Source organism: Carex rostrata, chromosome 23 (assembly GCF_964058835.1).
Source record: "Carex rostrata chromosome 23, lpCarRost1.2, whole genome shotgun sequence".
Lineage (NCBI taxonomy): Eukaryota > Viridiplantae > Streptophyta > Magnoliopsida > Poales > Cyperaceae > Carex > Carex rostrata.
Genome location: NC_135940.1, coordinates 6,614,450 through 6,639,918, shown reverse-complemented (window position 1 = coordinate 6,639,918; position 25,469 = coordinate 6,614,450). Strand labels below are relative to the sequence as shown.

General features: G+C 34.6%; 3 protein-coding genes across 5 annotated transcripts; all 3 read left to right on the top strand.

Moving 5' to 3' along the window:
• The first annotated feature begins 221 nt into the window (after positions 1-221).
• LOC144574620 (calcium-dependent protein kinase 20-like) lies at positions 222-23,636 on the top strand. 3 transcript variants are annotated; one of them, XM_078324627.1, is made up of 9 exons: positions 312-1,232; positions 1,557-1,680; positions 1,899-2,042; positions 2,384-2,536; positions 2,645-2,760; positions 3,428-3,595; positions 3,897-4,127; positions 23,210-23,347; positions 23,607-23,636. In XM_078324627.1, exons 1-9 carry the CDS (start codon positions 723-725, stop codon positions 23,619-23,621), a joined length of 1,599 nt encoding a protein of 532 aa, XP_078180753.1. In that variant the 5' UTR covers positions 312-722; the 3' UTR covers positions 23,622-23,636. The 3 variants fall into 3 exon arrangements, with proteins under 3 accessions (XP_078180754.1, XP_078180753.1, XP_078180755.1); XM_078324628.1 differs by lacking the exons at positions 23,210-23,347; positions 23,607-23,636 and adding an exon at positions 4,876-5,344 and having other exon boundaries at positions 222-1,232; XM_078324629.1 differs by lacking the exon at positions 23,607-23,636 and having other exon boundaries at positions 313-1,232; positions 23,210-23,364.
• On the top strand, positions 8,982-12,417 carry LOC144575059 (calcium-dependent protein kinase 20-like). Its single transcript, XM_078325182.1, has 8 exons — positions 8,982-9,885; positions 10,073-10,196; positions 10,503-10,646; positions 10,773-10,925; positions 11,011-11,126; positions 11,217-11,384; positions 11,738-11,968; positions 12,098-12,417. The coding sequence occupies exons 1-8, from the start codon at positions 9,358-9,360 to the stop codon at positions 12,242-12,244; spliced, it is 1,611 nt and encodes a 536-aa protein (XP_078181308.1). The 5' UTR covers positions 8,982-9,357; the 3' UTR covers positions 12,245-12,417.
• Positions 18,846-23,131, top strand: LOC144575147 (calcium-dependent protein kinase 20-like). Its single transcript, XM_078325266.1, has 7 exons — positions 18,846-19,364; positions 20,312-20,435; positions 20,967-21,110; positions 21,733-21,885; positions 21,993-22,108; positions 22,315-22,482; positions 22,862-23,131. Exons 1-7 carry the CDS (start codon positions 18,846-18,848, stop codon positions 23,129-23,131), a joined length of 1,494 nt encoding a protein of 497 aa, XP_078181392.1.
• Positions 23,637-25,469: the final 1,833 nt, after the last annotated feature.

The window sequence follows — 25,469 nt, the reverse complement described above, 5'->3', positions numbered from 1 at the left end:
TATTGTATAATTTATTAAATGGGCTTTAATAAAGCCCATGAACTTGGCAGGCTTAAACGTAGAAACCGAATATGTTTTTTTTTTCCGAGCACAAGCCCGTAAATACAACAGTTGTTTGTAACGATCCGTGTTTTCTGTACAGTTGTGTGTGTTAGGTAATTAACCAACTTGCTACAGACCACAGTCTACATTCATACATACTTTAACTGGAATACAAAATTGCGAACATATTCTCTTCTACCTAATAGGCTGCCAGCTCAGCGCACACGGAGAGCGAAAGAGAGAAGGGGGGCGAAGGAAATATTTTTCTTACCTCCTCCGATAAGTCGCCAATGGCCGAATTATCCTCTTGACCTCTTCTCTCATTTCAATAAAATATTCAGTTTTCGACCATCTCCTCCTCTTCCTTCCTCAATCTGAGTAATTTTCCTCTTTCAATTTCTTCAAGATTTTCCCTTTCTCTCTCCTCTCTGACAAAGACAGCCAAGTCGGCCTTCTAGAAGAGCACGAACAAAGAAATAAATAAGAAAGAAAGGATCTTGAAGTCTTCCTGTATGAAACAAAGACCCTGAAGTCCTGAACGATCCGTAATCCACATTTTGCTATCGCTCTCCCGATAAGTCATCGAGAGGTCGCTATCGCATCGTTAACCCCAACCCAACACAAATCGCCAACCCCACCATTTCCAAATATTCAATCAAGAAATCTCAAAATCAGATCCGATGGGGAATTGCTGCGCCAGTTCTCCAAAAACCTACGAAGGCGATGATCCAGCGCCTAACCCCAAGAGGAAGCAAAACCTTTTCACGGTTGACTACAACCGGGGCCCTAGTTCAGTGGGTAGAACCACTGTCCTATCGAACCCTACCGGCCATGACATTGGCGCTTTCTATGAGCTTGGTAGTGAGCTCGGCCGCGGCGAATTCGGTGTCACTTACCTCTGCACTGAGAAGTCAACTGGCACGAAATACGCTTGCAAGTCAATTTCCAAGAACAAACTTCGCACGCAGGTCGACATAGAGGATGTGAGGAGGGAGGTTGAGATCATGCGGCACCTGCCGGTGCATACAAATATAGTAACTTTGAAGGATACCTATGAGGATGAGAGTGCTGTGCATCTGGTAATGGAGCTGTGTGAGGGTGGTGAGCTATTTGACCGAATTGTGGCTCGGGGCCACTATACAGAGCGAGCTGCGGCTGTTGTTACTAAGACCATTGTGGAAGTGGTGCAGGTTAATTTTACTACTTTTACAATTTTTGGTACATATAAACTAGTTTTCTCTTCTATCTACTACAATAGGTTGTAGTTGACTATGACTGACAAATAAGGGCAAATGTTTGTTTCTCCAAAAAAAAAGTTCAAATTGTAATTCTTCGAATTATCAAGGAATGCCAATTTTATCAAAATATCTTATTTAAGCTAGTTATTCACCAGTAAGGTGACTCTTTTTCGGTCCTCTTTGTAATTTAATTCCATTAACCAACAATTCAAGAGTTGTTCTTGAAGCAGTTCTCAGGTTCTTCTTGTTGTTTTTTCCCATTGTCTACTATTACAGATTTGTCATGGGCATGGAGTAATTCACAGAGATCTGAAGCCCGAGAATTTCTTGTTTGGTAACAAGAAGGAAACTGCCACTTTGAAGGCTATTGATTTCGGTTTATCTATATTCTTTAAGCCTGGTATTATCTTACTTCAAATACCTTCTTTATTAATTAGGCATTATTTTCATTTTCTCTAACTGAGCTCCAATACCTGATACCTATGTTATTAAATAGATGTAATGACATTCCTTAAAAGATAAAAAGCACAAATTACTGTCTGCTAAATTTTCATTAACGAAAGAAGGAAAGAGAGTGAAAGAAAGAGGTACCTAAATGGCATTGATTTTATTTTGCAGGTGAAAAGTTTGATGAAATAGTAGGCAGCCCGTATTACATGGCCCCTGAGGTCTTGAAGAGAAATTATGGCCCGGAAATAGACATTTGGAGTGCCGGTGTAATTCTCTACATTCTTCTCTCTGGCGTGCCTCCATTTTGGGCAGGTAGATTACATTGTCAAAAGGGCATCATAGTCTTCTTTTTTTCTTTACTTCTACTTAAGTAGAGGGGCAGCATATTATCATTAGACAATCTATAGCTTCCATCTCTATTTGGAAACTGATTGTATTGACTAGTTGGAAATTGGTTACTTGGTGTGTGAAATAGAATAAAATTCCTTAAACTTGTCTGCACATAGTATCTTTTAGCGATATCACATTTTTAATACAGTAGCCCTATAAAATGTGACCAGGTGATGTCTGGAACCTAAGCACTATAATTTGCCAATAAGCATTATTTATTGTTTCGATCCTTATATATGATATATATTTGCAAAATTATACAGACACCGAGCAGGGTGTTGCTCAGGCCATTATTCGATCAGTGGTTAATTTCAGAAGAGACCCATGGCCCATAGTTTCAGATCATGCTAAAGATCTGATCAAGCGAATGCTAGAGCCTGATCCAAAGAAGCGTCTAACTGCCCAGGAAGTGCTTGGTACAATATTTCTCACTTCCTCTCCTATATTTCATTGTTAGTTGAAAAATGCTAGTGAATTATAAGAATAAGTTTGTTCTTGACACTTCTTATATATGGTCTTTTCAGATCACCCTTGGCTGAGCAATTTGAAAACAGCACCTGATGTTTCTCTAGGTGAGACAGTTCGTACAAGACTTCGGCAATTTTCTCTGATGAACAAGTTCAAGAAGAGAGCTCTAAGGGTAATAATTCTCGCTCTATTCTGCGTCATGATTTGTTAGATTAATTTTTGGACCTTTTGAGGTAGCAATTGGAGATGGTGTTATCTACCTCAGTATCTGGTACCATGTGGGTTGAGATAAGGTGGTAAGCGGTCCAGCCAAGTATATGGTGATATGTAGGTACTGGTAATAGAGAGTTGACCAAGTCAACACAGTGGTTTGACCAAATCAACACAGTATAGGAAGCAATTAGAAGTTGTAACATATTTAGTTAGTTAGTTGATCACAGGTTGTTATAGCTTGTACAAGGTATATATGTACCCAAGTACTGTAATACATTTGGATTAAGAAAAGCAAATTACAAATCAATCTTCTCTCTATCTGTATCTTTACAGTATTCATCTCTATAGTGCTTTAACTGGCAAAGTTGGGGTCTAGCTTCATATCTTATACCGTGTGGGTCCAGATAAGGTAGTAAGGGTTCTAGCATAGTATTTGGTGACGTGTGGTACTGCTAAGATAGGGGTTTAGCTTAGTATCTGATGCTGTTTGGTACGTAGTAAGGGGATCAAGTTTAGTGTATGATGACGTATGAGTTCCAATGAGGTTGGGGTTTTAGAAACAAGAGGCATTGCAACTCTTTTCGAAAAAGCAGAGAATTATTTTTATGAACTGATTGTATGAACAGGTGATAGCTGAGCATCTAACAATAGATGAAGTCGCTGGGATAAAGGATTTCTTTGACAAACTTGATGTGCAAAAAAAGGGTGAGATAACCTTGGATGAATTGAAAGACGGTCTCCGCAACCAAGGACATGACATCACTGATTCTGATGCCCGTGTACTTATGGATGCTGTAAGTACCAGTACCCTGTTATTTCCAAAATTTTACAATACTGCCTTGTACTGATAACCACTTGTGTAGTGTTCAGTTGTATTCTTTTTTGGGGTTCTTTTTCTGGAACATAACGCTTGTACTCAACTAAACCAACAATGGGGGTAGGGATGTAAAAAAAGTCGCGTTGTGACTGGATACGGCACGGCATGTGTGCCGGTCCCGGGCCATAACCTATACTCAACTAAACCAACAATGTGGGCTCCAAACTCCAAACAAAGTGGATTTCTCCTAATAACACTGCGAGCAACATTCTTTCTAGGCTGATGTTGACGGCAGCGGGACATTGGATTTGGGTGAATTTATGGCAGTATCCATCCACATTCAAAAGATTGAAAATGATGATCACCTCCGGAAGGCTTTTGCATTCTTTGATAGAAACGATAGTGGCTTCATTGAGATTGAAGAGCTCTCTGACTGCTTGGCGAATGACCTCGGTCCGAATCATGAAGAAGTCCTTAATGCTATTGTTCATGATGTCGACATTGACAAGGTAATTTACTAATTGTCAATTACTCCTGTACATTTTTGTTATTTCTTGGCTTGGATTTAGAAAAGTGATTAGGCCCCTTAGTTCTGCCTTTTTCTGTGTCGATAACTTAATGAAGCACCAAATTAACTTGGGAAGAAAATATTGTAATTTGTAAAGCAGAGCTGACAATGAGTGAGTCTATGGTACTTTGCAAAGTGTGGGTCGGTCCGTGCTATGGATATATATATCTTTGTTTCCAAAGTCCAAACAGTTGATACGAATCGCTCAACATGATCTCCATATGAAAACTTACTTGGAGACCAAATTTTATATTTTTTAGAATTCTTTTGCTATTTTTTTAGACGAGAGTAGAAAATCACTTGATCCAAAAATTCTGGACCATCCGAAAGTAGTGATTTTCTACCTATACCTTAAAGAATAATATAAAAAATATAAAATTTGGTCTCTTAGTTAATTTTCATACAGAGATCATGTTGAATGGTTCAGATTGATTATTTAAATTTTAAAAATGGAGATATGGAACCATAGCACGTACCGATCCGCGCTTTGCAAAGTACCATAGCCTCACTCGCTGACAATACCTAATCAGCATAAGTTTTGTACAGAGATTTCTGTACACGGCCTGCTTGTGATTTGGTAATGCACTGGTCAGTACAGTGAAGTGCCAAAACTGACTGATGCAAAATGGAAATGGACATTTTTGTAATTTCATAACTTTTATATGATGAGATTGTTTGTTGTTTCACAGGATGGCAAGATAAGCTATGAGGAATTTTCACATATGATGAAAGCGGGAACTGATTGGAGGAAAGCTTCAAGGCAGTACTCGCGAGAACGGTTTAATACTTTGAGCAGGAAGTTGTTACAGGACAGTGCCGCGCAAGTTGCTGCTTAGATGGATGTACAGCATGAAAATTTCTGTCTAGAATGATCTGAAATCTCACAAAAAGTTTTGTATTCAGAACTGGAGCTATTGATTCGCTTTTACTTAGTACAAAGGTTTTTTTTTTGCTTTACTGATATCATCATTTGGGTTTCTTTTTGTTTTTCTTCTCCATTTTTTTCCAAGATTTACGTGTTAATTCCAAATTTAGCTCTTCTTTTGTATGTATGATTTTTACTGGGGATGTAAAAAAGTTACTCAAAAGGTGTAGTAGTCTCAGAGCGTGATTGTAAATATATTGATATGTATGTTCTGGAATGGCTTTTAAATTTTACAGGATATATGTTGTTGAGAAATATCTGTATACGTTGATTTTTGTTAGTTTTGGTGAGATAAATGATTGAAATCTTTACATGCCATTTCCTTTGCTCTCGTAATTTTTGAAATTTTATTTTTCCAAAATTTCCGCTTTCTGTAATTAGTAGGTTTGCTTAAGCAAATCATTTTGAGAACAAGCTAAATACCGAGCGTTAAAATTAAAATAGTTCGATAGCCGTCTGTAAGGGGAAGGTAATTTGATAATTATTTATTTTAACAATTGTTAACATTAAAATTTAAATCTAAACATTATAGACCTACTTAAAAATCGTTGAAATAAATTTGAAATTTGAAATCTGACATCAAGGACATGAAATATATGATGAGTAAGGCTTGGGTGTTATGGATAACATAAGGTCATCTGCTACGGTCTCAAAAATCTACAGTATAAACTTTAAATTTCAATTTAAGTAGCTCATTAAATTAGTTATATAATTAACTTGTAGAATATTAATTTTTACTACTTTTTTTTAAAGTTTTTTACTATTTTTTATGATTTATGAAAGATGACAAAAAATGGTCTAAAATATTGACAATTTATTTTTATTTTTATTTTTAAGTCATTTTTTGTTATATTTCATAAATCATAAAAAATAGTAACAAAATATCAAAAATAGTAAAAGTTGGTATTTTACAAGTTCATTATATAACCAATTTACTGAGCTACTTAAATCGAAGTTTGAAATTTATTCAATAGATTTTTAAAGCCATAGCACGGATGACCTTACGCTATCCATAGCACCCAAACACATCATATATGTACAAGATTATAAGGTTTGATACATATCATATATGTAAAAGCAGGGCGGATCTCAGTGTATTGGAAAGGTGGCTAAGCCACCCTTATGATTTAAATTTTTTAGTTATATATATTGAAATTTAATTAATTTTTATTTTTTCAGAACTTTCTATATAGTTCAGCCCCCCTCAATAATAATAATAATAATATGTTTATTTGTAGTCTAGTAGTTAGAGCTTTATCTTATAGATGAGAGGTCTTAAGTTCAAATCTCACTCACCACATTATACATTTTAATTTTCAGCTCCTTCTATTAAAGTTTTCTAGTTCCGCCTTTGTATAAAAAACATAAAGTTTGATACACATCATACATGTATAAGTTATATGAAATTTTGATGGTAGACTGTATACTGTATGTCCAACGGCATACTTCTATATTTATTTTTTAATTTTGAATCTTCTATACTTATTTAAAAATATTACCAAAAATTTGCAAACTATTGTAAGAAGTGTTCTACAGGCCAAATAATATGGGCTGAATTAATATATTAAGTCTTATTGGGCTAGGCCCAAATTCTTAATCTGATCTGATCTGATCTGATCTCAGATCAGATCACGTTTTCTGAAGAGATGCAACCAGATGGTGCTAATGAATGGATGCATAAGTATTATAAATATACATGAAGTAGTTCGGTTTTTGGTTGGTTCCAGAAATTCTGTTCCACAGATATCAGAAAACTGAAGAGAGAAAGAAAGAGAAAAAGACGGGGCTTTCAGATCGATACTAGCATATCGACTGATTGTTGATTTTGGATCTGTTCGTGTGGATACTGATAGAGGCGTGACTGCTGGGCTGTTACGTGAATCTGACACGGAACGAAAGGAGAAGAAGGCTACCGCTAGACTAGACTTGAAGTTACTGCTGCGCGTCTAGTGGTAAAATATGTTTTAATCATAAAATTAGTTTTATACTTGGATTCTGATTTTCGGGTAGTGAACAAATCTTGAACTATTTCGAATTGTTGCACTATAACTTACCCGAAATCCCAACAACTATCACCGTAATCCTTCTCACCTGTGAAATGACCTGCTCTTTGGAGTTTTTTCTTCCGACCATCAGTGGGTTTTAACGCAAATATAATGGTATCTGCTGTTTTTTCTAAAAGAGTTAAAAAAAGGAATAATAAATTTACAAATGATTCTTAAATTTTACTTGTTTACTATTTAGTCCTTCAAGTTCTAAAAATATTGCTCCAAGTTCTAAAGTATTACACTATTACTTGTTTGCTATTTTGGTTCTTCTAATTTTAAAATTATTAGAGCAAAACTAGGGTATGATATGCTCATCAAGAGGGTTTGGTGAGCACAACTTCAAAAGTATATCGGATTGACATTAAATGCCGAATTCAAACTGTTAAAATCCATGTACTTCATGAGTGATGCATGCACATGCAAAATTTTAAAAGTTTCGAGTTTATTTGCTACAAGGTCAAGCGGTCAAAAAAATGAACATTTCATAAGTTAATTTATAAGTTGTTTTATATCTTCAATTTTTATCATTTCTTTGACCACTTAACCTTGTAGCAAATAAACTCGAAACTTTCAAAATTTTGCATGTACATGCATCACTCATGAAATACATGGACTTTAACGGTTTGGATTCGGTATTTGAAATCGATCCGATATACGTTTGGAGTTGTACTCACCAAACCCTCTTTGTGAGCACATCACACCCTAGCTTTGCTCAAATTATAATCTTCAAGTTTTTATTTGTACTAAATTGATCCTACGTTAAACATAAATTGTAAGAAAGTCGCATGCTAGAAATTCGCTTGGCTCCCATCTTTATTATCTACAAAAAAAAATATATATTAAACAAATATTTTTCATATATCACATCTTCATGTTTAGCATTGAAACAAATGCCTGATATACCAAATAATACAAATAATGTAAAGAAAAATATAATTATACATGACATTAAATATTATTTGAAATATCTGTGCCATCATAAATTAAATTAAATTAAATTAATATTAACATATATCTTACTGTATAATTATTTAGTATATTAATTTTTGTTATTTTGTCATGTAAAAGTCACGGATAACTCTTATCATAGTATCAATTTTTATGGGTATATAAAGATGCAAATTGTTAAATTCATGATGCATGCTATGAAATATCTGTGCCATCATAACGAAGCGAAGGGAAGAATCACATGATAGTTCGTAATTTTAACAATCTTAATAGAAACCATTATTTTATTTTTTTTAGTACAAGATGAACGTTACATCTATAAATGAACGTTGAACAATGATTTTGATCTGACGTTAAAAGATAGTACGCACTGTGTAATGGTTAATGAAGCAATGAAAAGAAGAAACTATGCATGGACTTGAATTTTTTTTTTTTTTTTTGTCATTCCGAATTGCTACTGGTCCGCTACCGAGCCTAAAAATTAAGAATCATGTCAACGACCACACGTTGTTAAAAAAAGAAGAGATTATTTATTGGAGGTTGTTTTAAAAAAAGAAATGATAGGAAACAATTACCATTTCTGGTCAAAATGTCAAATCCAGTAGCACCGCTCCATTGACCATTGCTTTCTAAGAACATTGCGCAACTCTTCATCGGACGGTCTGAAGTGAACGGGTTGATCTGAATCAGACACATGAGAGATCTTTAATCAACAGAGCAGTTTTTGATTGATCATTTGATCTGGACGTCTTGACTGGTTCTATTGCCCGTGAGCTGCATTAAGGAAAAATTGCCCTGTCAATATTTTTCAGTTTAAATCTCGACTCCGTTGAATGGCATCTCATTATTCTCATATCCTCCCTTTTATCTCAACATTTTTTCACCATTTTTTTTTTCTCCGAAAACGACTCTGGTTTTAAATTTTCTTCAATTTAAAATATCCGATTCCTGTTTTCTCAACTGATAACGATATCTAGCCCATGAAATCCCAGCTCTGATATTGCTTCCAGAGGTTTATTCATTTAATTGTTGAAAATGGGGTTTTGACTTTTGTCAAAGTTCGTTAATTTCTAGAGAAAACAAAAGCCTAAGGAACAACCAAGAACTTCATCGGAAGCCACACTATTTTTACTTTTTCCACAATTTCTGTTCTAGAAAGTCTCATATTTTGCACCGTAATAAATCCCAAATCCCACCATGACCAGCATAATCAACGTCAAAATCTCCTTTTTAAAAAAAATTAGATCTCAATGGGTAACACCATTAAAGGTTGCCACTGGCCGAAATCCCACAAAGATGAGAAAGAGAATAAGCATCCAAAGAAACATGGTAAGAAGACAACTAAAAAAACTGTAACAAATTACAAGTGGGCCCCAAACTCAACTCAGCAACCAACTGTGTTGCCGGCACCAACTGGTACCGACATCAATGCGTTTTACGTGGTTGGTCAAGAATTGGGCCGTGGCGAATTCGGCATCACCTATCTTTGCATTGAGAAGTCGACCAGCAAAAAGTACGCATGCAAGTCCATTTCCAAGAAGAAGCTTCGCACGCAGGTCGACATAGAGGATGTGAAACGGGAGGTGGTGATCATGGAGCGCCTGCCGTCACACACAAATATAGTGAAGTTGGTAGCTACTTACGAGGATGATGCTGCGGTGCACATTGTCATGGAGTTATGTGAAGGAGGCGAGTTATTTGACCGAATCGTGGCGCGGGGCCACTATACAGAGAGAGATGCGGCAGTTGTTACTAAGACCATTGTGGAAGTGGTCCAGGTTGATTTTTATTTCCCTTGATATATATATATCCTTGTTGTTTTAGTTATCCTTTAAATTTTTAGTAAATTTGGGCACAATTATGTATAGCGAGGTTCTAAATTTGCAATTAGGTACCATTTAGTAAGAAAATTATTCTTCATTCGCTTCTTCTCATTTTTCTCTTATATATATTTTGCTGTCATAGGTTTGTCATGCTCATGGGGTGATTCACAGGGACCTCAAACCGGAGAACTTTTTATTTGGCAACAAAAAGGAAAATGGTCCATTGAAAGCTATTGATTTCGGTTTATCTGTATTTTTTGAGCCAGGTATTTGCCCAAAAACTAAACTTTCATTTTGTGTTTTTTTAAGGCATTTTCCCTTATTTGTTGCCGGGCAGTTACGTCCATGTGTTAAAGAAGGTTGCAAGAGTAAAACAAAAATGTTTTGTTTTTAAATAAGAATGTAAATTCACGCACAAACCGAAAATAACAAAACATACGCAAGTAATAGGAAAAAAAATTAAAAGGGACCAAAGCAACCTGCAACAAAATTGAACTGGTGCTGGTTATGACTGAAATAATCCGGAAGGTAAATAGAATGCAGCTAACCCGGTACTGATTTGATTTCGTCAGATCAAAAATTTCATGAAATAGTAGGGAGCCCGTACTACATGGCTCCTGAGGTTTTGAAGCGAAACTATGGCCCTGAAGTAGACATTTGGAGCGCAGGTGTAATTCTTTACATCCTTCTCTGTGGTGTTCCTCCGTTTTGGGAAGGTACCTTTCTTGTTATTTCAGAAATTTACTGCATTTTTTGACTTCTCATAATACTTAAGTCATCGCTAGATGAGAAATGAATACCTAGATTTGTTATATTGGAAAAAGCTTGTTTGAGTGATACAGAAACAGAGCAGGGTGTTGCACAGGCCATTATTCGATCAGTGATAGATTTTGAAAGAGACCCCTGGCCCATAGTATCGGATCATGCAAAAGATATTGTCAAGAAAATGCTAGAGCCTAATCCAAAAAAGCGTTTAACCGCACTGGGCGTTCTCGGTATAGCTACCTCTGTTTTTGTTATCTATAGGCATCATTGGACATCATTACCCTTCCATTTCTAACTTTCGTTTGGTTTTTACAGAGCATCCATGGCTACACAATCCAAAAAAAGGACCTGTTGTTTCTTTAGGCGAGTCTGTTCGTACAAGACTCCAACAATTTAGTGTGATGAACAAGTTCAAAAAAAGAGCGCTTAAGGTAATTAATTACTCTTTCTCAATTCACGTTCTTATGTTATGGTTAGGTGAATTTTCTAATGTGATATGTGGTTATTAATCATATGAATAGGTGATAGCAGAGCATCTGACAATAGACGAAGTAGCCGACATAAAGGGTTTATTCGACAAGCTCGATGTGCGGCATGTGGGAGAGATAAACTTTGATGAATTAAAAGATGGTCTCCGCAAGGCAGGGCACGACATACCTAACTCTGATGCTCTTATATTAATGGATGCCGTGAGAATTCTTTTTCTAGACTAAAATGGTTTTACCATTAGATGTCATCTATTTTATTTTCTCTATATGCAAATAAAAAAGTATCACTTTTGGGTTTTTGTTTTTATGCGATTAATAAGTTTAAAAATTGACGTCTGTAAATTATCCACATCAGTGTTTTTATGCGAACTTTTGATAACAATTAAAACAAAGTTGAAATGTCATAATCTTTTACATATAAATAGAGAAAATGATTTATATTATATATCTAATGGTTTAGTTTACATTTCAGATTTAAAATTGTTGATACTCAGAACTTTAACACTCAATTAAGCCATAAATATGTAATCTTAGAAATGCATTTGATTTCCTAGGCTGACGTGGATGGGAGCGGAACTCTGGATATAGGGGAGTTTATGGCCGTAGCGATCCATATTCAAAAGATTGGAAATGATGAACACATACGCAAGGCTTTTGAGTACTTTGATTCAGATCACAGTGGATTCATAGAGATTGAAGAGCTTAAAGAACACTTAGAACATGACCTTGGCCCCAATTTTGAAGAAATTATCAATGCCATTATTTGCGACGTCGACACTGACAAGGTAATGTAAATTTTAATTAGTGTGCCTAAATAGGTACAGCATCAACCCATACATTAATTCATCGCCAATAATCTAAACTGAGGTTATTACTCTTAGGTTAATTTGTGATATATTTTTGCTTGTTTACAGGATGGAAAGATTAGTTACCAAGAATTTGAGCATATGATGAAGGCGGGTACTGATTGGAGGAAGGTTTCGAGGCATTACTCGCGTGAACGATTCAACAGTCTCAGCTGGCAGTTGCAACAAGATGGTGCTGTGCAAATCGCGGCTTAATTAAGAGGAAACAAATATATATAGTAGGAAAACATGCTCCAGAAATCAGATGAAGACCTGTAATTGTGCATCTGTATCTAAAATTGATTTTTTTTTGTTTTTGTTTTTATTAATGATTGTCATTTAGGGTTGCTCCTTTTCATTTTCCTTTTGTTATTTTTCTATTATTTATGTGTGGCCCTATTTGAAGTTGTAGTTAATTAAGCAGGCTAGTGTGTTATATATAAATCTTTTCTATCCCCCTTTGCATGTATTGAAATTTTATCTTGTGTTGATTTTTATGATTTCTGAGGAGAATATTCTTATTAAACTTTTTCTACATATTTATTACAAGTCCTAAATCTATTTATACAACTTTTCTCCAAGTTACCGTTGGAGTCTTTTTTACCGTAAATGGATACGGTGTACAGTTACCGTTTATTATTTTGCACTAAAGGTTTATTTCCTATTTTGACCCTTTGATCTATGATGTGCGGCTGAGATCATTCCTCTTGATTTTCTTCTTTATTTTCAACACTCCCCCTCAAGCTAGAAGTGTATATATCATACAATCCTAGCTTGTTAGTGATATCTTCAAAATGTGTTTGATCCAACCCTTTGGTAAAAACATCCGCTAATTGATCTTTGCTTCTCACAAACGGTGTTTCGATTTCTTTGGCTTGGACCTTTTCTCTAATGAAATGACAATCCACTTCTATGTGCTTCGTTCTTTCATGAAATACCGGATTTGATGCAATATGTCGAGCGGAATTATTGTCGCAATACATCTTCATAGGTTGATCAAATTCAATACTCATGTCTCTAAGTAGTTGTTTGATCCATATTAATTCGCTTGCGGTGGATGCCATGGCTCGATACTCTGCCTCCGCGCTAGATCGAGCCACAACATTTTGTTTCTTGCTTTTTCATGTGACTAGATTCCCGCCTACAAATGTGCAAAAGCTGGTGGTGGATTTTCTATCAAAGCTACCGGCCCAATCTGCATCGGAATAGCCACATATTTCGTTAGAATTATTATTTTCCATTTTTATTCCTTTTCCGGGATTTCCTTTTAAATATCTTAATATTCTATGTACGGCCTCCAAATGAGGCGTTCTTGGTGAATGCATAAATTTGCTAATTTGACTTACGGAAAATGAAATATCCGGACGTGTTACCGTGAGATAAATTAATTTTCCTACAAGTCTTTGAAATTGGTTTATGTCTTCTAATGGTTCACCATCCTCGGTATTTAATTTGTATTTGGTATCAATTGGTGTAGAGACCGGTTTGCAACCTAGTTTACCGGTTTCCTTTAGCAAGTCTAAAGTATATTTTCGTTGTGAAATGAAGAGACCTTTATCCGAAAAAGCCACTTCTATTCCTAAAAAATATTTTAAATATCCTAGATCTTTAATGTCAAATTTGTCTTTTAATTGGGATTGGATTTTTTTAATTTCCTCAAAATTATTTCCGGTGATTATCAAGTCATCTACATATACCAATACAAGGGTTATATTTTTTTCTTCGGTTTTGGTAAACAAGGAGTGGTCGGCACTACTAATCTTAAAATTGCACGAAATTAAATATGAGCTAAGTTTGCCATACCATGCCCGAGGAGATTGCTTCAATCCATAGATTGACTTATTTAACCTACAAACTATATTAGAATAATTTTTCATGTTATGGCCGGGTGGTAGTGTCATGTACACCTCCTCTTCAAGTGTTCCTTGAAGAAAAACATTTTTTACATCCATTTGGTATAGGTTCCAACCATTATTTACCGCAATAGAAAATAAAATTCTAACTGTATTCATTTTTGCCACCGGTGCAAATGTTTCGTTATAATCTATACCATAGGTTTGAGTATATCCTTTGGCCACTAATCTCGCTTTATACCGTTCTATGAAACCATCACTATTGAACTTGGTCTTATATACCCATTTACATCCAACGGGTTTTTTATTTTTGGGTAATGAAACAATTTTCCAAGTTTCATTTTTTTCAAGGGCTTTTAATTCTTCTTCCATGGCCTTGCACCATACCGGGTTGGTTATTGCCTCTTGGTAACTATTCGGCTCAAATTCTTTTTCAATAGAAGCAAGAAATGCATTATATTCGGATGAAATATTTTTGTATGATACAAATTCTTGTATTGGATATTGTACCGTATAGGTTACAAAATCTCTAAGTCTAGTAGATGGTTTGGTTACTCTTGAGGACCTTCTAACTATTGTATTTTCTTCTTCCTCCCTATTATTGTTATCATTTTCTTCTCCCTCACTATTTTCATTATTTATTTCTTCTTCATGATTATTTGATTCACTTTCATATTCCTCATTAGGTATGAAATCTAAATCATCTAAGAGAGGTGCTATTGGTCTAACTTGGTTATTCTCAAGTGATTTATTATTAATCTCACTTTTTTTAAAATATGGTTCATCTTCACAAAATATCACATCTCTAGATATTAATACCTTTTTATTTATTGGGTCATAGCATTTGTAGCCTTTTTTATATGGTGAATACCCTAAAAATATAGCTTTTGTTGACATAAAATCAAACTTGTCTTTTCTTTTAATGTGAACAAAGCATACACACCCGAAAACTCTCAAGTGATCTAGATTCTTTTTTTGTTTATAAAGAATTTCGGTTGGACTTTTATTTTTTAAAATAACACTAGGTAACCTATTAATTAGATGTGTAGCACAAAGGATGGCATCCGACCAATATATTTTTGGAACATTATTTTGAAACAACAATGCACGTGTTATTTCTAATAAATGTCTATTTTTTCTTTCCGACACTCCATTTTGTTCGGGAGTGTTGACACAAGTTGTTTGGTGTATAATTCCTTTTTCTTTAAAAAAATTAGTAAAATTTTTATTTACAAATTCCGTTCCATTATCCGACCTAAAAATTTTAAGTTTAGCGTTGAATTGAGTTTCTACAAGACATAGAAATTCTTTAAAACACATAAATACCTCATCTTTTGATTTAAGTAAATACAACCAAATAGCCTTTGAAAAATCATCAATAAATATCACAAAATACCTAAATCCATTATACGAATTAATTGGGGCCGGACCCCATACATCGGAGTGGACTAAATCAAACGAGGCTTCACTTCTACTAGTGGATAGTGAAAAGGGAAGTCTCGTTTGTTTTGCCAACTTACATATATCACAATTAATACAACTTGAGTTTGGAAAATTTAAAACACTATTTAGAATCTTGTTGGAGGGATGCCCGAGTCTCTTGTGCCATCTATCATAATTAATTGAGCTTGCCAAGACACAAAAATTTAATTTTTCTAAATCCAAAAGATAATGTCCATTTTTAAGAACCCCTTCACCAATCTTGTCCCCGGTTACCCGGTCCTGAAATATTACATTTTCATATGAGAATATTACATTACAATTAAAATCTTGTGTTAATTTTTTAACCGAAAGTAAATTTATAGGAAAGGTTTTTAAATATAATACGTTACTAATTTTTTTATTGCTCAAAATAATTTCACCTAAGCAATTGATTTTTTCTTTCATACCGTTTGCTACGGTTACATATTGGTCATTCTTTGGTATTGTCAAATTTTCAAGGAAATTTTCATTTCCAAACATGTGATCGGTTGCACCGCTATCAACAATTATTTGGTTAAATAAATTAAAATTATTTGAGTGAGATACAATACCACATGAGCTATCAGATTTTTGAGCGAGCAACGCGGATAATTGCTGAAGGATCTGTTGCATTTGATCTCCTGACCTGCTTGACCCGCCAGCTCCTTGGTTGATTGAACCCGGTTCACTTGACTTAGTTGGTTGAGTTAAAAGAGTCTCTTTGGTTGAGACAGAGAAGTCTCCACGCATGAGCCCTTCTTTTCCTTTCTTTTTCTCTTCGTTCCAGCTTCCTCCTCCGCCTCTCTTTGAATCGGTCTCAATCCACCACTTCGGCCGGAGGTTTGGATGAAGAAAGTAACACCTCTCGGCCTTGTGACCCTCTTTCTTGCAATGAGAGCACTTCTCCCCTCTCGACTGTGGCCAATTTTGGTGATTTTGAGAGCTAGGGTTTCGGTGATTTTGGGGAAACTTTACGGCATGGCCATGGGATTCGTGTCCCTCGTCGTGGCTGACTTGTGGACCTCCCATAGCCTCCCGAAGTGAATCTTCGCGTTGTATCTGGTTGACTACCTCGGAGAAGGTAGGGAGCTCGGGTGCTCGAATAATCTGTGACCGAATGACCTCGTAGCTTGAATCAAGGCAGGTAAGGTATGAGAAGATTTGATCCTCTTCTTTTCGTTTTTTGAGTTTTTTGCGTTTGTTGTGAATGGTCGATAAACATTGAGTTCATCGTATTTCTTTTTGAGAGAGGCTAGGTATTCCATATGGGTTCTGATTCCCTTCTTTTCTTGTTGGATTTCCAGATGGAGGCGGTAAACATGGGAGTGATTTTTTTGTTGCCCGTAAAAGGCTCGAATTTCTTCCCACAGTTCTTGAGATGTGTCACAATCTTGGAGAAACAAGTCAATGACTTGTTGTTCCATGGACCCATATAACAGAGACATAACTGTATGATCTTCTTTTTGCCATTTTCGGATTATTAGTTTTTCAGCCTCAGTTGGTTTATTTGGGTCTAACGGTTTTGGTTTTGCCTTATCTCCTGTGATGAAATCAATTTTGTCCCTACCACTAAGGGTAATAGAGACTGATTTGGCCCATGATATATAATTCGTACCATTTAGCAATTGCGAAGTGAGTTTCGATGGGTTGGTAGCCTCGTAGGATTGCTGCCCCCATTGATCCATTTTGCACTGCTTGTGAAGAATTTTCTGCTAATGAGTATGATTGAGGGATTATTGGATGATTATCAGAATATTGGGGATTATCGGATATTATCAGAATCAAGCCTGAGGCTCTGATACCATGTTGATTTTTATGATTTCTGAGGAGAATATTCTTATTAAACTTTTTCTACATATTTATTACAAGTCCTAAATCTATTTATACAACTTTTCTCCAAGTTACCGTTGGAGTCTTTTTTACCGTAAATGGATACGGTGTACAGTTACCGTTTATTATTTTGCACTAAAGGTTTATTTCCTATTTTGACCCTTTGATCTATGATGTGCGGCTGAGATCATTCCTCTTGATTTTCTTCTTTATTTTCAACATCTTGGCATGTTAAATTTTTGTAAAGAAAAACAAAAAGGCATACTGAGAGCTGCGTTTGTAAATACTTTTGATAATTTAAGTGGATGCTCCAAAAGAGGCCATTTAATTAGTTTGCTGAAATTAAGTAGCAAACGCTTTAAGTTGAAAATATCAGGAACCATTTTTTTGTTTTATCTCTGAAAAATAAAGTGCGAGAAAAAAAATTAGTTGTTTAGTTTTAAATAAGCAACAAAATATTATTTTCTTGGGACACAATCTATAGCTCGAAATCATTGTTTTTGACAAAGTCTACTCATACTGAATAATAGAAAACTGATCTCTTATATATTCCCAGAGCATCTCCAATATTTTATGAATGAATTATATTAGATAAGAGGAGCTTTCAAATATATACTTTTGATGCATTCACTTTTGAAATATTCAATAATAACATATATATAACTCAGTTAGAAAATTAGTTTTGGCTTCATTAATTTTCATGGACACAAGAACATGAAAAGAAAAATGCATAGGAATTTGTCTAAATCAATAAATATTTGCAAACCTTTTGGTTTTCTCTGAAACAAGGCTACATTGTCATAATTTTAATATTGATATCAGAAAGCAATTTTGATTATATCTAATGATTTTAATTTTATTCAACTTTTGAACCTTCTATCCGAATTTTACTAAAAAGATAGAGATATGAAGGCATAAAAAAAATGAATGTATCTAAACCCTCATTAACGTGAGTTTGCATCCTCTGAGGTACCAGAATTTTTGAGTCTCAATCCGGACCGTCCGATGGACTAATCCGGTCCAAGCCTGTAATGCACGAAACTTTAAGATTCGTGCTAGTTTGTAATTAATGAACCAGATTCCAACTAAAGAAATCGGTTACCTCAAGGCTCAAGATGATATGAATTCCATCAATCCTCCTAGCTCCTTTCTCAGGAATCTGGATCTTTGACAAGTTTTTCTAATTGTTTTTTGTTTTTGTTTTTTGTTTTTTTTTCGTTACAATTGTTAACTCCTTTTATGCCGTTGACCTTTGTTCCACATTTTGTATATTTTTGTGAAGGGTAGAATGAGAAAGACCAACTAGAAGTTCAGCTTTTAGTATATACATATAGATAAAAAATTAAAAGAGAATTGGTTTTTTTTTTTTTTGTCCCCATCATAACAGAAAGTCGTTGGGTTGCTTGTATTAATATACTAAAATTTATAGCTTATTTATTTGATTTTCTTTCCCTATTTGATAATGGCATCTAGAACTCATGCCCACTATGTACTTCTAGAAATGTGTCAAAGTTCGTTAACTTCTAGACAAAACCATGACTGAGAAAGAAACCATCAACTCATGAACCTCTCCCTAAAAAACCATATGTTGCTTTCTCTCCATGGATAAGTTACATTGTTGCCATCAGCAAATTAATATCCAAAATCTTTGTAACAACATAAGAGATTAATTGATGGGTAACATATTTCGGGGTTGCCGGAGACCCAAAACCTATGAAGGAGACGGTGACCGGAACCGGCGAAAGCCGAACAATCAGAAGCCGATTACAAAACCTTCTCAACAAAATCTCTACTCATTGAACCAAACCGACGTACTAGATGCCCGGACTGGCCGTGACATTACTCAGCATTATAAAATCGGTGACGAACTTGGCCGTGGTGAATTCGGCGTCACGTATCTCTGCACAGAGAGATCAAACGGGATTAAATTTGCGTGCAAATCAATATCGAAACAAAGGCTTATCACGAGGGTTGACAGAGAGGATGTCAGGCGAGAGGTAGATATCATGCGGCACATGCCGAAACACCCGAACATTGTGAGTTTGAGGGATACATTTGAAGATGATCGTTCGGTGTATCTTGTGATGGAGCTTTGTGAAGGAGGGGAGTTGTTCGACCGGATCAAAGCCCGTGAACATTACTCCGAGAGAGCCGCGGTGGTTCTCATTAGAACCATTGTACAAGTTGTGCAGGTTAGTTTTTTTTTTTAGTTTCTTTAATTTTTGTTAATTATTATTTTGAAGTTTGTTTCAATTATTTCCAAATATCACTTGGTGAATTATGTATGGTTGAACAGATAATTAATTTAGAGTGATTGCTTGTTGATTTCAAGTGATTTGAACAAAGAATGTTTAATGCCTTCCCCTCGAAGATAAAATAATTTGCACATTTTTTTAGAGGTAACAACTGACAAATTGTTTTTTTTTTTTTAAAAAAAAAGCAAGTGGATTCTCACTAAAACTAAAATTTGGCAACTTGAATTTTTTATATCAGTAACTAGAATGTCTTGGTTGAATTAAAGTCCAATATATAATTTATAAGAGGAGGGTTCAAATGCCTCCATGTTTTTGTGCCTCCATCATGCCTCCATCTCTCTCCATCATTTTCAAAGTTCAAACAGTCGATCCGAACCGTTCAACCTAACCTCCATACTAAAACATGTTTGGAGACCAAATTTTATATTTTTAGGAATTTTTTTACTATTTTTTTAGATAGGTACAAAATCAGTAAATCTGAACCATCTAAAAACAGTATTTTTGTACCTATCTAAACAAATAGTAAAAAAATTCCTAAAAATATAAAATTTGGTCTCCAAACATATTTTAGTATGGAGGTTAGGTTGAACGGTTCGGATTGACTGTTTGAACTTTGAAAATGATGGAGAGGAATGGAGGCATGATGAAGGCACAAAAACATGGAGGCATTTGAACCCTCCTCAATTTATAATTGGCATGCATCTTTGTTTTTTTGACCAAAAAAAAAAAGGAATCTTTAGTCAATTCTTCCGCATCCAGCAAAACAAGTTTTGTTGAGTTTTTTATGCTTTCATGAATCTATCTATTAAGTGAATTAATCATGACTAGTACATGAAATATCTTTCATTTCAACTTGATTTTTAAAATGATTTCTCTGCTGACAGACATGCCATCAGTATGGAGTAATGCATAGAGACCTGAAGCCAGAAAATTTCTTGTTTGCTAACAAAAAAGAAACTGCTCCTCTGAAGGCAATTGATTTTGGTTTATCTGTGTTCTTCAAGCCTGGTATATATTTTTCTTCAAAGATAATAAACCCAATGGCATTCTTGTAACTAATACAGTGCTTGACAGCATATTTTCTCTTATTTTAATTTTATTCATCTCCTAAAGTAATATGCCAAAAAAAAAAAATACTGAAATGGCATAATAGATAATGATCAATATTTTTGTTTTCAAAGTTTAAGTAGTAGATATTAACCAGTGATTTCTACCTATTTCGAAAGACTGTAAAAGATTTTAAAAAATATATATAATATTTAGTATGCAAGTACATTTTCAAATGGAGATAATGTTGAATGGTTCAAATCGATTGTTTGAACTAAAATAAAAATATTAATTCATAGTACATACCAACATGCGCTATGTACAAGTACCATAGCCTCACTCGAAACACTAATTCAATTAGAAATGTTAATTGATCACAAAAAATAAAAGAAAACATATCAAAACCAAAAAAGTTATCATTGGGCATGCAGCTCAGGCTTAACAGTACTAATTTTGACTGAAATTGAATTGGTGCCAATTTATCTAAAACAGGGCAAGTTTTCACTGAAGTAGTAGGCAGCCCATACTACATGGCTCCTGAGGTTTTGAGGAGAAATTATGGACCAGAAATAGATGTATGGAGTGCAGGTGTAATCCTTTACATCCTCTTATGTGGTGCACCTCCATTTTGGGCAGGTTAGTTTGCTAGTTTAAAAAAGACAATTTAAAAAAAAAAATAATAATATTATCAGTTAGTATGACTATTATGCACTACATATTTGCATTGGTGAATATTGGGTTAAAAAGAACCTCTAAAATGTCATGATTGAAATGAAAAATCAATAGCTAGATGAATTGTTTTGGAAGACTAAGATTTCTAGTGAGTGTATTAGTTATTTTATTTAAGGGAAGATACAAATTTTTAATTGGATTTCATTTTAATTATTAGTTTCCAAGTCAGTTCAATACTATTGAATAGATGTGTGCTTAAAAGTTTAATTTAATTTATTTAGTTACATTGATAATGTTGAAGCAGGCTTACCCCTGCTTCATCCTTTTTTAAGAAAATTAAATAAATAAAACGGTCAATAAACAAATAAAAGAATATTAAATAAATAATGTGAGTCTTGTACTTTCATGCAAGTATTCCAGGCATTAAAAAAAAAATTCTTCTTTACATTATGTGTTTGAAATACTTCCTGTCAAATCTGTTCCAAGAGACAGAATTCATGATGTACAAACAAGAAAACAAATTAGAACCATAATTAAAAATAGGAATTAAAATAAAAGTTTGTATACTCTGTGCAAAATGATACAGACACGGAGCAGGGTATTGCTCGTGCTATCATTCGATCAGAGATAGATTTCAGAAGAGAACCATGGCCTCGAGTCTCAGATAATGCAAAAGATCTTATCAAGCGAATGCTAGAACCAAAACCAAAGAAGCGTTTAACCGCTCAGCAAGTTCTTGGTACAATTACCTCTATTTTCTCAATTAAATTAAATTAAATGCCAGTGACAGTATCTTCATGTACAATTGCTAATGTTTCTTTTAACATTGCTAAATTACTTTTACAGAGCATCCTTGGATACGTAATCTGAAAAAGGCACCTGATGGTGCCCTTGGAGAGTCTGTTCGCACGAGACTCCAACAATTTACTGTGATGAACAAGTTCAAAAAGAAAGCTCTTAGTGTATTTCCTCTTACCTATACCTTAAATTATCACATTGTTAGGAACCCGATAAGTACAAGAAGTACCATTAAAACATTCATTGAACACTTTTTGTGCACCAAATAAAACATAGTGAGATACACTAATAATTATTACCACTTTTTTATCATGTAAGAAGAATATTAAGTATAAAAAAATTGAATACTATTTTATGATAATTTGTGCAGGTGATGGCGGAGCATTTGACTATCGATGAAGAGGCTGATATAAAGGAGATGTTTGAGCAGCTTGATGTTGAAAAGAAGGGAGAATTAACCTTTGATGAATTGAAAGAAGCTCTTTATAAGCAAGGACATGACCTACCCGATTCTGATGCTCGTATGATAATGGATGCTGTAAGTGTTATCTAATACTTCCTTTATCTGCCATACTATCTCATTCAGTTCCTCTACCTGTTAATATAAATTTTAATTATGTTTTTTTGTCGGGACTTGGTGATCGGCGATCGACTAAGTGTTATGCAATCAATATTTATCTCATATGCCTTGTGTTTTTTCTGGTATAAACCCGATATGTGTAAAGTGTAATCACTGATTATCATACCTGACAGTTTACAAAATCAAACTGCCAGCAATTGCTTATCAATGCCATACAAGGCATCACAGAACCAAAAACCAACCACTACTGTACCTGCACTGGTAGCAATCGACACTTTCTTTCTTTTTGACAAAATTTTTTATGTTCTTTTCTGAACAATTGCCCATACCTTTTTAGGTTGATGTCAATAGAGACGGGACATTAAATTACGGGGAATTTATGACTGTGTCAATCCACATTCGAAGAATGGGAAACGACGAGCATCTCCACAAAGCTTTTGCATTTTTCGATAAAAATGCAACTGGTTACATTGAAATTGAAGAGCTTACAGAGTGCTTGATCAATGATCTCGGTACCAACCATGAAGAAATCATCAATGCAATTGTGCATGATGTTGACACCGACAAAGTAAGTTTTAGTACATTAGCATTCCGGAGGCTTAATTAACCAAACAACAAACTTTGGTAATTATATAATTTAATAATATTCATATGGTATATATAAAACTATAAATCTATGTTACAGGATGGAAAGATAAGCTACGAGGAGTTTGCGGACATGATGAAGGCCGGTACCGATTGGAGAATTGCATCCCGGCAATACTCGCGAGAACGGCTTAACAACCTCAGCTGGAGGTTGCTACATGAAGGAATTGTTCCTGCGGTTTAAATGGATTTATTAATTTTAGATAACACACACACACACACACACACACATATATATATATATATATACTCATAGACTTAAGTACTCATGCTAAAGCTTGTGTTTAAGCATGATATTTTGTTCATAATTAATTTATTTTAGTTCCTCTGTTATTGTGGGTGTTAATTAATGAAGTTCTTCCCCTCCTTGGTTAAACAGTAAATTAATTGTGTAGTAAATTAGAAAAACACTTTGTTCTCTTTTTTGGTGGTCCGAGAAGCAAATTAATTAATTAATTATAATAGCATAGCGAATGAATACGCTTATAATGAACAATATGATATAATAGCATGACGAACGAATAAATTATTTTAGTTTCTCTGTTATTATTATTATTATTATTTTGCTTCTTCCGCAATGACGACTTTGTGCTCAAATGGGTTCAAAAAATCTGGGTTACCGAAGATATCGACAGAGCTAATGTTACTTCATTCAGTGCATGAGTCTCACATTTTCATTTTATTTTTGTAGTTGTACACTGCACGAAGTTAAAGTAGCTCTGTTAATACGTTTTCCGCAATAACGGTTGACCATAATCAGAAGAAAAGAAGCAGGGGTCCTCTGACCGGATCTTCCCAACCGAACTGTGCCACGTGGGCACAAGACGGGAGCTGTCGGCGAAACCTATCATCTGTGTTACTATGGTACTATCGGTGCAACTCCTATGTTGAAGTTCTGAAAAGGGAAGGTGACTGCTCGCCTCACAAAATAATACAGGGATAATGGTACAGAAATAAAAGCAGACGTTTAATTCTAACAAAGCATTATCACTGTAAAGATTTTATTAAATTCTTCCTAACGTCGGATGGAGATCGAACGAATTATAATTGTTAATGTAGATATATAAAGTTGCATGAGATCCAACGAATTATTTTGATAAAACGGTTCGGTTTATTTGGTTCGAGTTATTTTACAAATTAAGATAATTTGATTTATATATATATAGTTTGTTTTTGGCATCTGAAAATAAAAAACAATCGAACAAATCAAATGAGTCGAAATATTAGTAAATAATATGCAATTAATGTTGTAATATTATATATATTAATATACAAATTATCAAGTTAATACTTACACGGTTAGTTATAACTTAAATTTTTCATACTAATTTGATTTAAAATTCTTTTTTTTTTATGCAAATATATTGATAAAAAAAATTATTTACACAAGATCCTCATTTTATAACTAATTTACAAACTCATAAAATTAACTCAATTGCCTTAAAAAGAGCTCATCCACTGATATATCTCAAGTGTAGTATCATTGATCAAATGATGTACCACTCTATATTTGTCAGAAACAAACCCTCTTGTTCCGCTTCCTTCATAGAGCCCAAGCTTTTTTTTTTCTTTTTTTTTTTTGAGTAATTGACAGCGGCTGCCAAAATTTATTGAAATAAAAGGTTGAAATTTACAGAAAGCATCATACTATAAAAATTTACAAACATAAACTACCCAGCAATACTTGAACCACTTCCATCCTACATTCATAACGCGCTCAGTCATGATTTATGAGGGCAATAGAGCTACTACCCCAATCTGTAAGGGTACATTATGAGACAAAAAAAATCAGTTCATTTGATTTGATTTGTAATTTGACTGATTAAATTATTTGAGCGACTTGGTTTATATATGAGATCGAATCCTCTGCACCTTTAGGTGCAGCAAATTTTTACCTCTAGAATCACTACCGGGATCACTTTTAACATTTAAATATTTGATCTCGGATCCACCTCAAGTGATCCCGATCCCACCCCACAGTAGCTCTAGGGGGCTGGAATTTCCTGCACCGTGGAGACAGGTGATATGGTCACTTTTATATATATATATATACAAAACAGACAAAAAGTTTGACTAGATAAATTTAACTCTGTTCGAACTAAAATAACCAGCACAACACCCCCGACCCGAGCCTATCTGTTGAATACAAGCTGGACACATTTTAATTTTGAATATGTGGCTTAGGCTTTAATCGGAACGTATCTTTTGGTTCAATTTTTTATAAGTAACATTGGTAGTAACTGCCATGAAACTGTAATATTTTACCTCCAAACATGAGAAGAAGAGGGAGAAAGGTCCTA

What these genes read in the sequence shown, in the direction of transcription:
- LOC144574620 (XM_078324627.1), top strand. Translation starts at nt 723, where the DNA reads ATGGGGAATTGCTGCGCCAGTTCTCCAAAAACCTACGAAGGCGATGAT. An exon ending in CCATTGTGGAAGTGGTGCAG is followed by an intron (nt 1,233 to 1,556) that starts GTTAATTTTACT and finishes CTACTATTACAG; the next exon opens with ATTTGTCATGGGCATGGAGT. An exon ending in CCCGTGTACTTATGGATGCT is followed by an intron (nt 3,596 to 3,896) that starts GTAAGTACCAGT and finishes CATTCTTTCTAG; the next exon opens with GCTGATGTTGACGGCAGCGG.
- LOC144575059 (XM_078325182.1), top strand. Translation starts at nt 9,358, where the DNA reads ATGGGTAACACCATTAAAGGTTGCCACTGGCCGAAATCCCACAAAGAT. An exon ending in TCAAAAAAAGAGCGCTTAAG is followed by an intron (nt 11,127 to 11,216) that starts GTAATTAATTAC and finishes TCATATGAATAG; the next exon opens with GTGATAGCAGAGCATCTGAC. An exon ending in GCGACGTCGACACTGACAAG is followed by an intron (nt 11,969 to 12,097) that starts GTAATGTAAATT and finishes GCTTGTTTACAG; the next exon opens with GATGGAAAGATTAGTTACCA.
- LOC144575147 (XM_078325266.1), top strand. Translation starts at nt 18,846, where the DNA reads ATGGGTAACATATTTCGGGGTTGCCGGAGACCCAAAACCTATGAAGGA. An exon ending in CCATTGTACAAGTTGTGCAG is followed by an intron (nt 19,365 to 20,311) that starts GTTAGTTTTTTT and finishes CTCTGCTGACAG; the next exon opens with ACATGCCATCAGTATGGAGT. An exon ending in ATCTGTGTTCTTCAAGCCTG is followed by an intron (nt 20,436 to 20,966) that starts GTATATATTTTT and finishes TATCTAAAACAG; the next exon opens with GGCAAGTTTTCACTGAAGTA.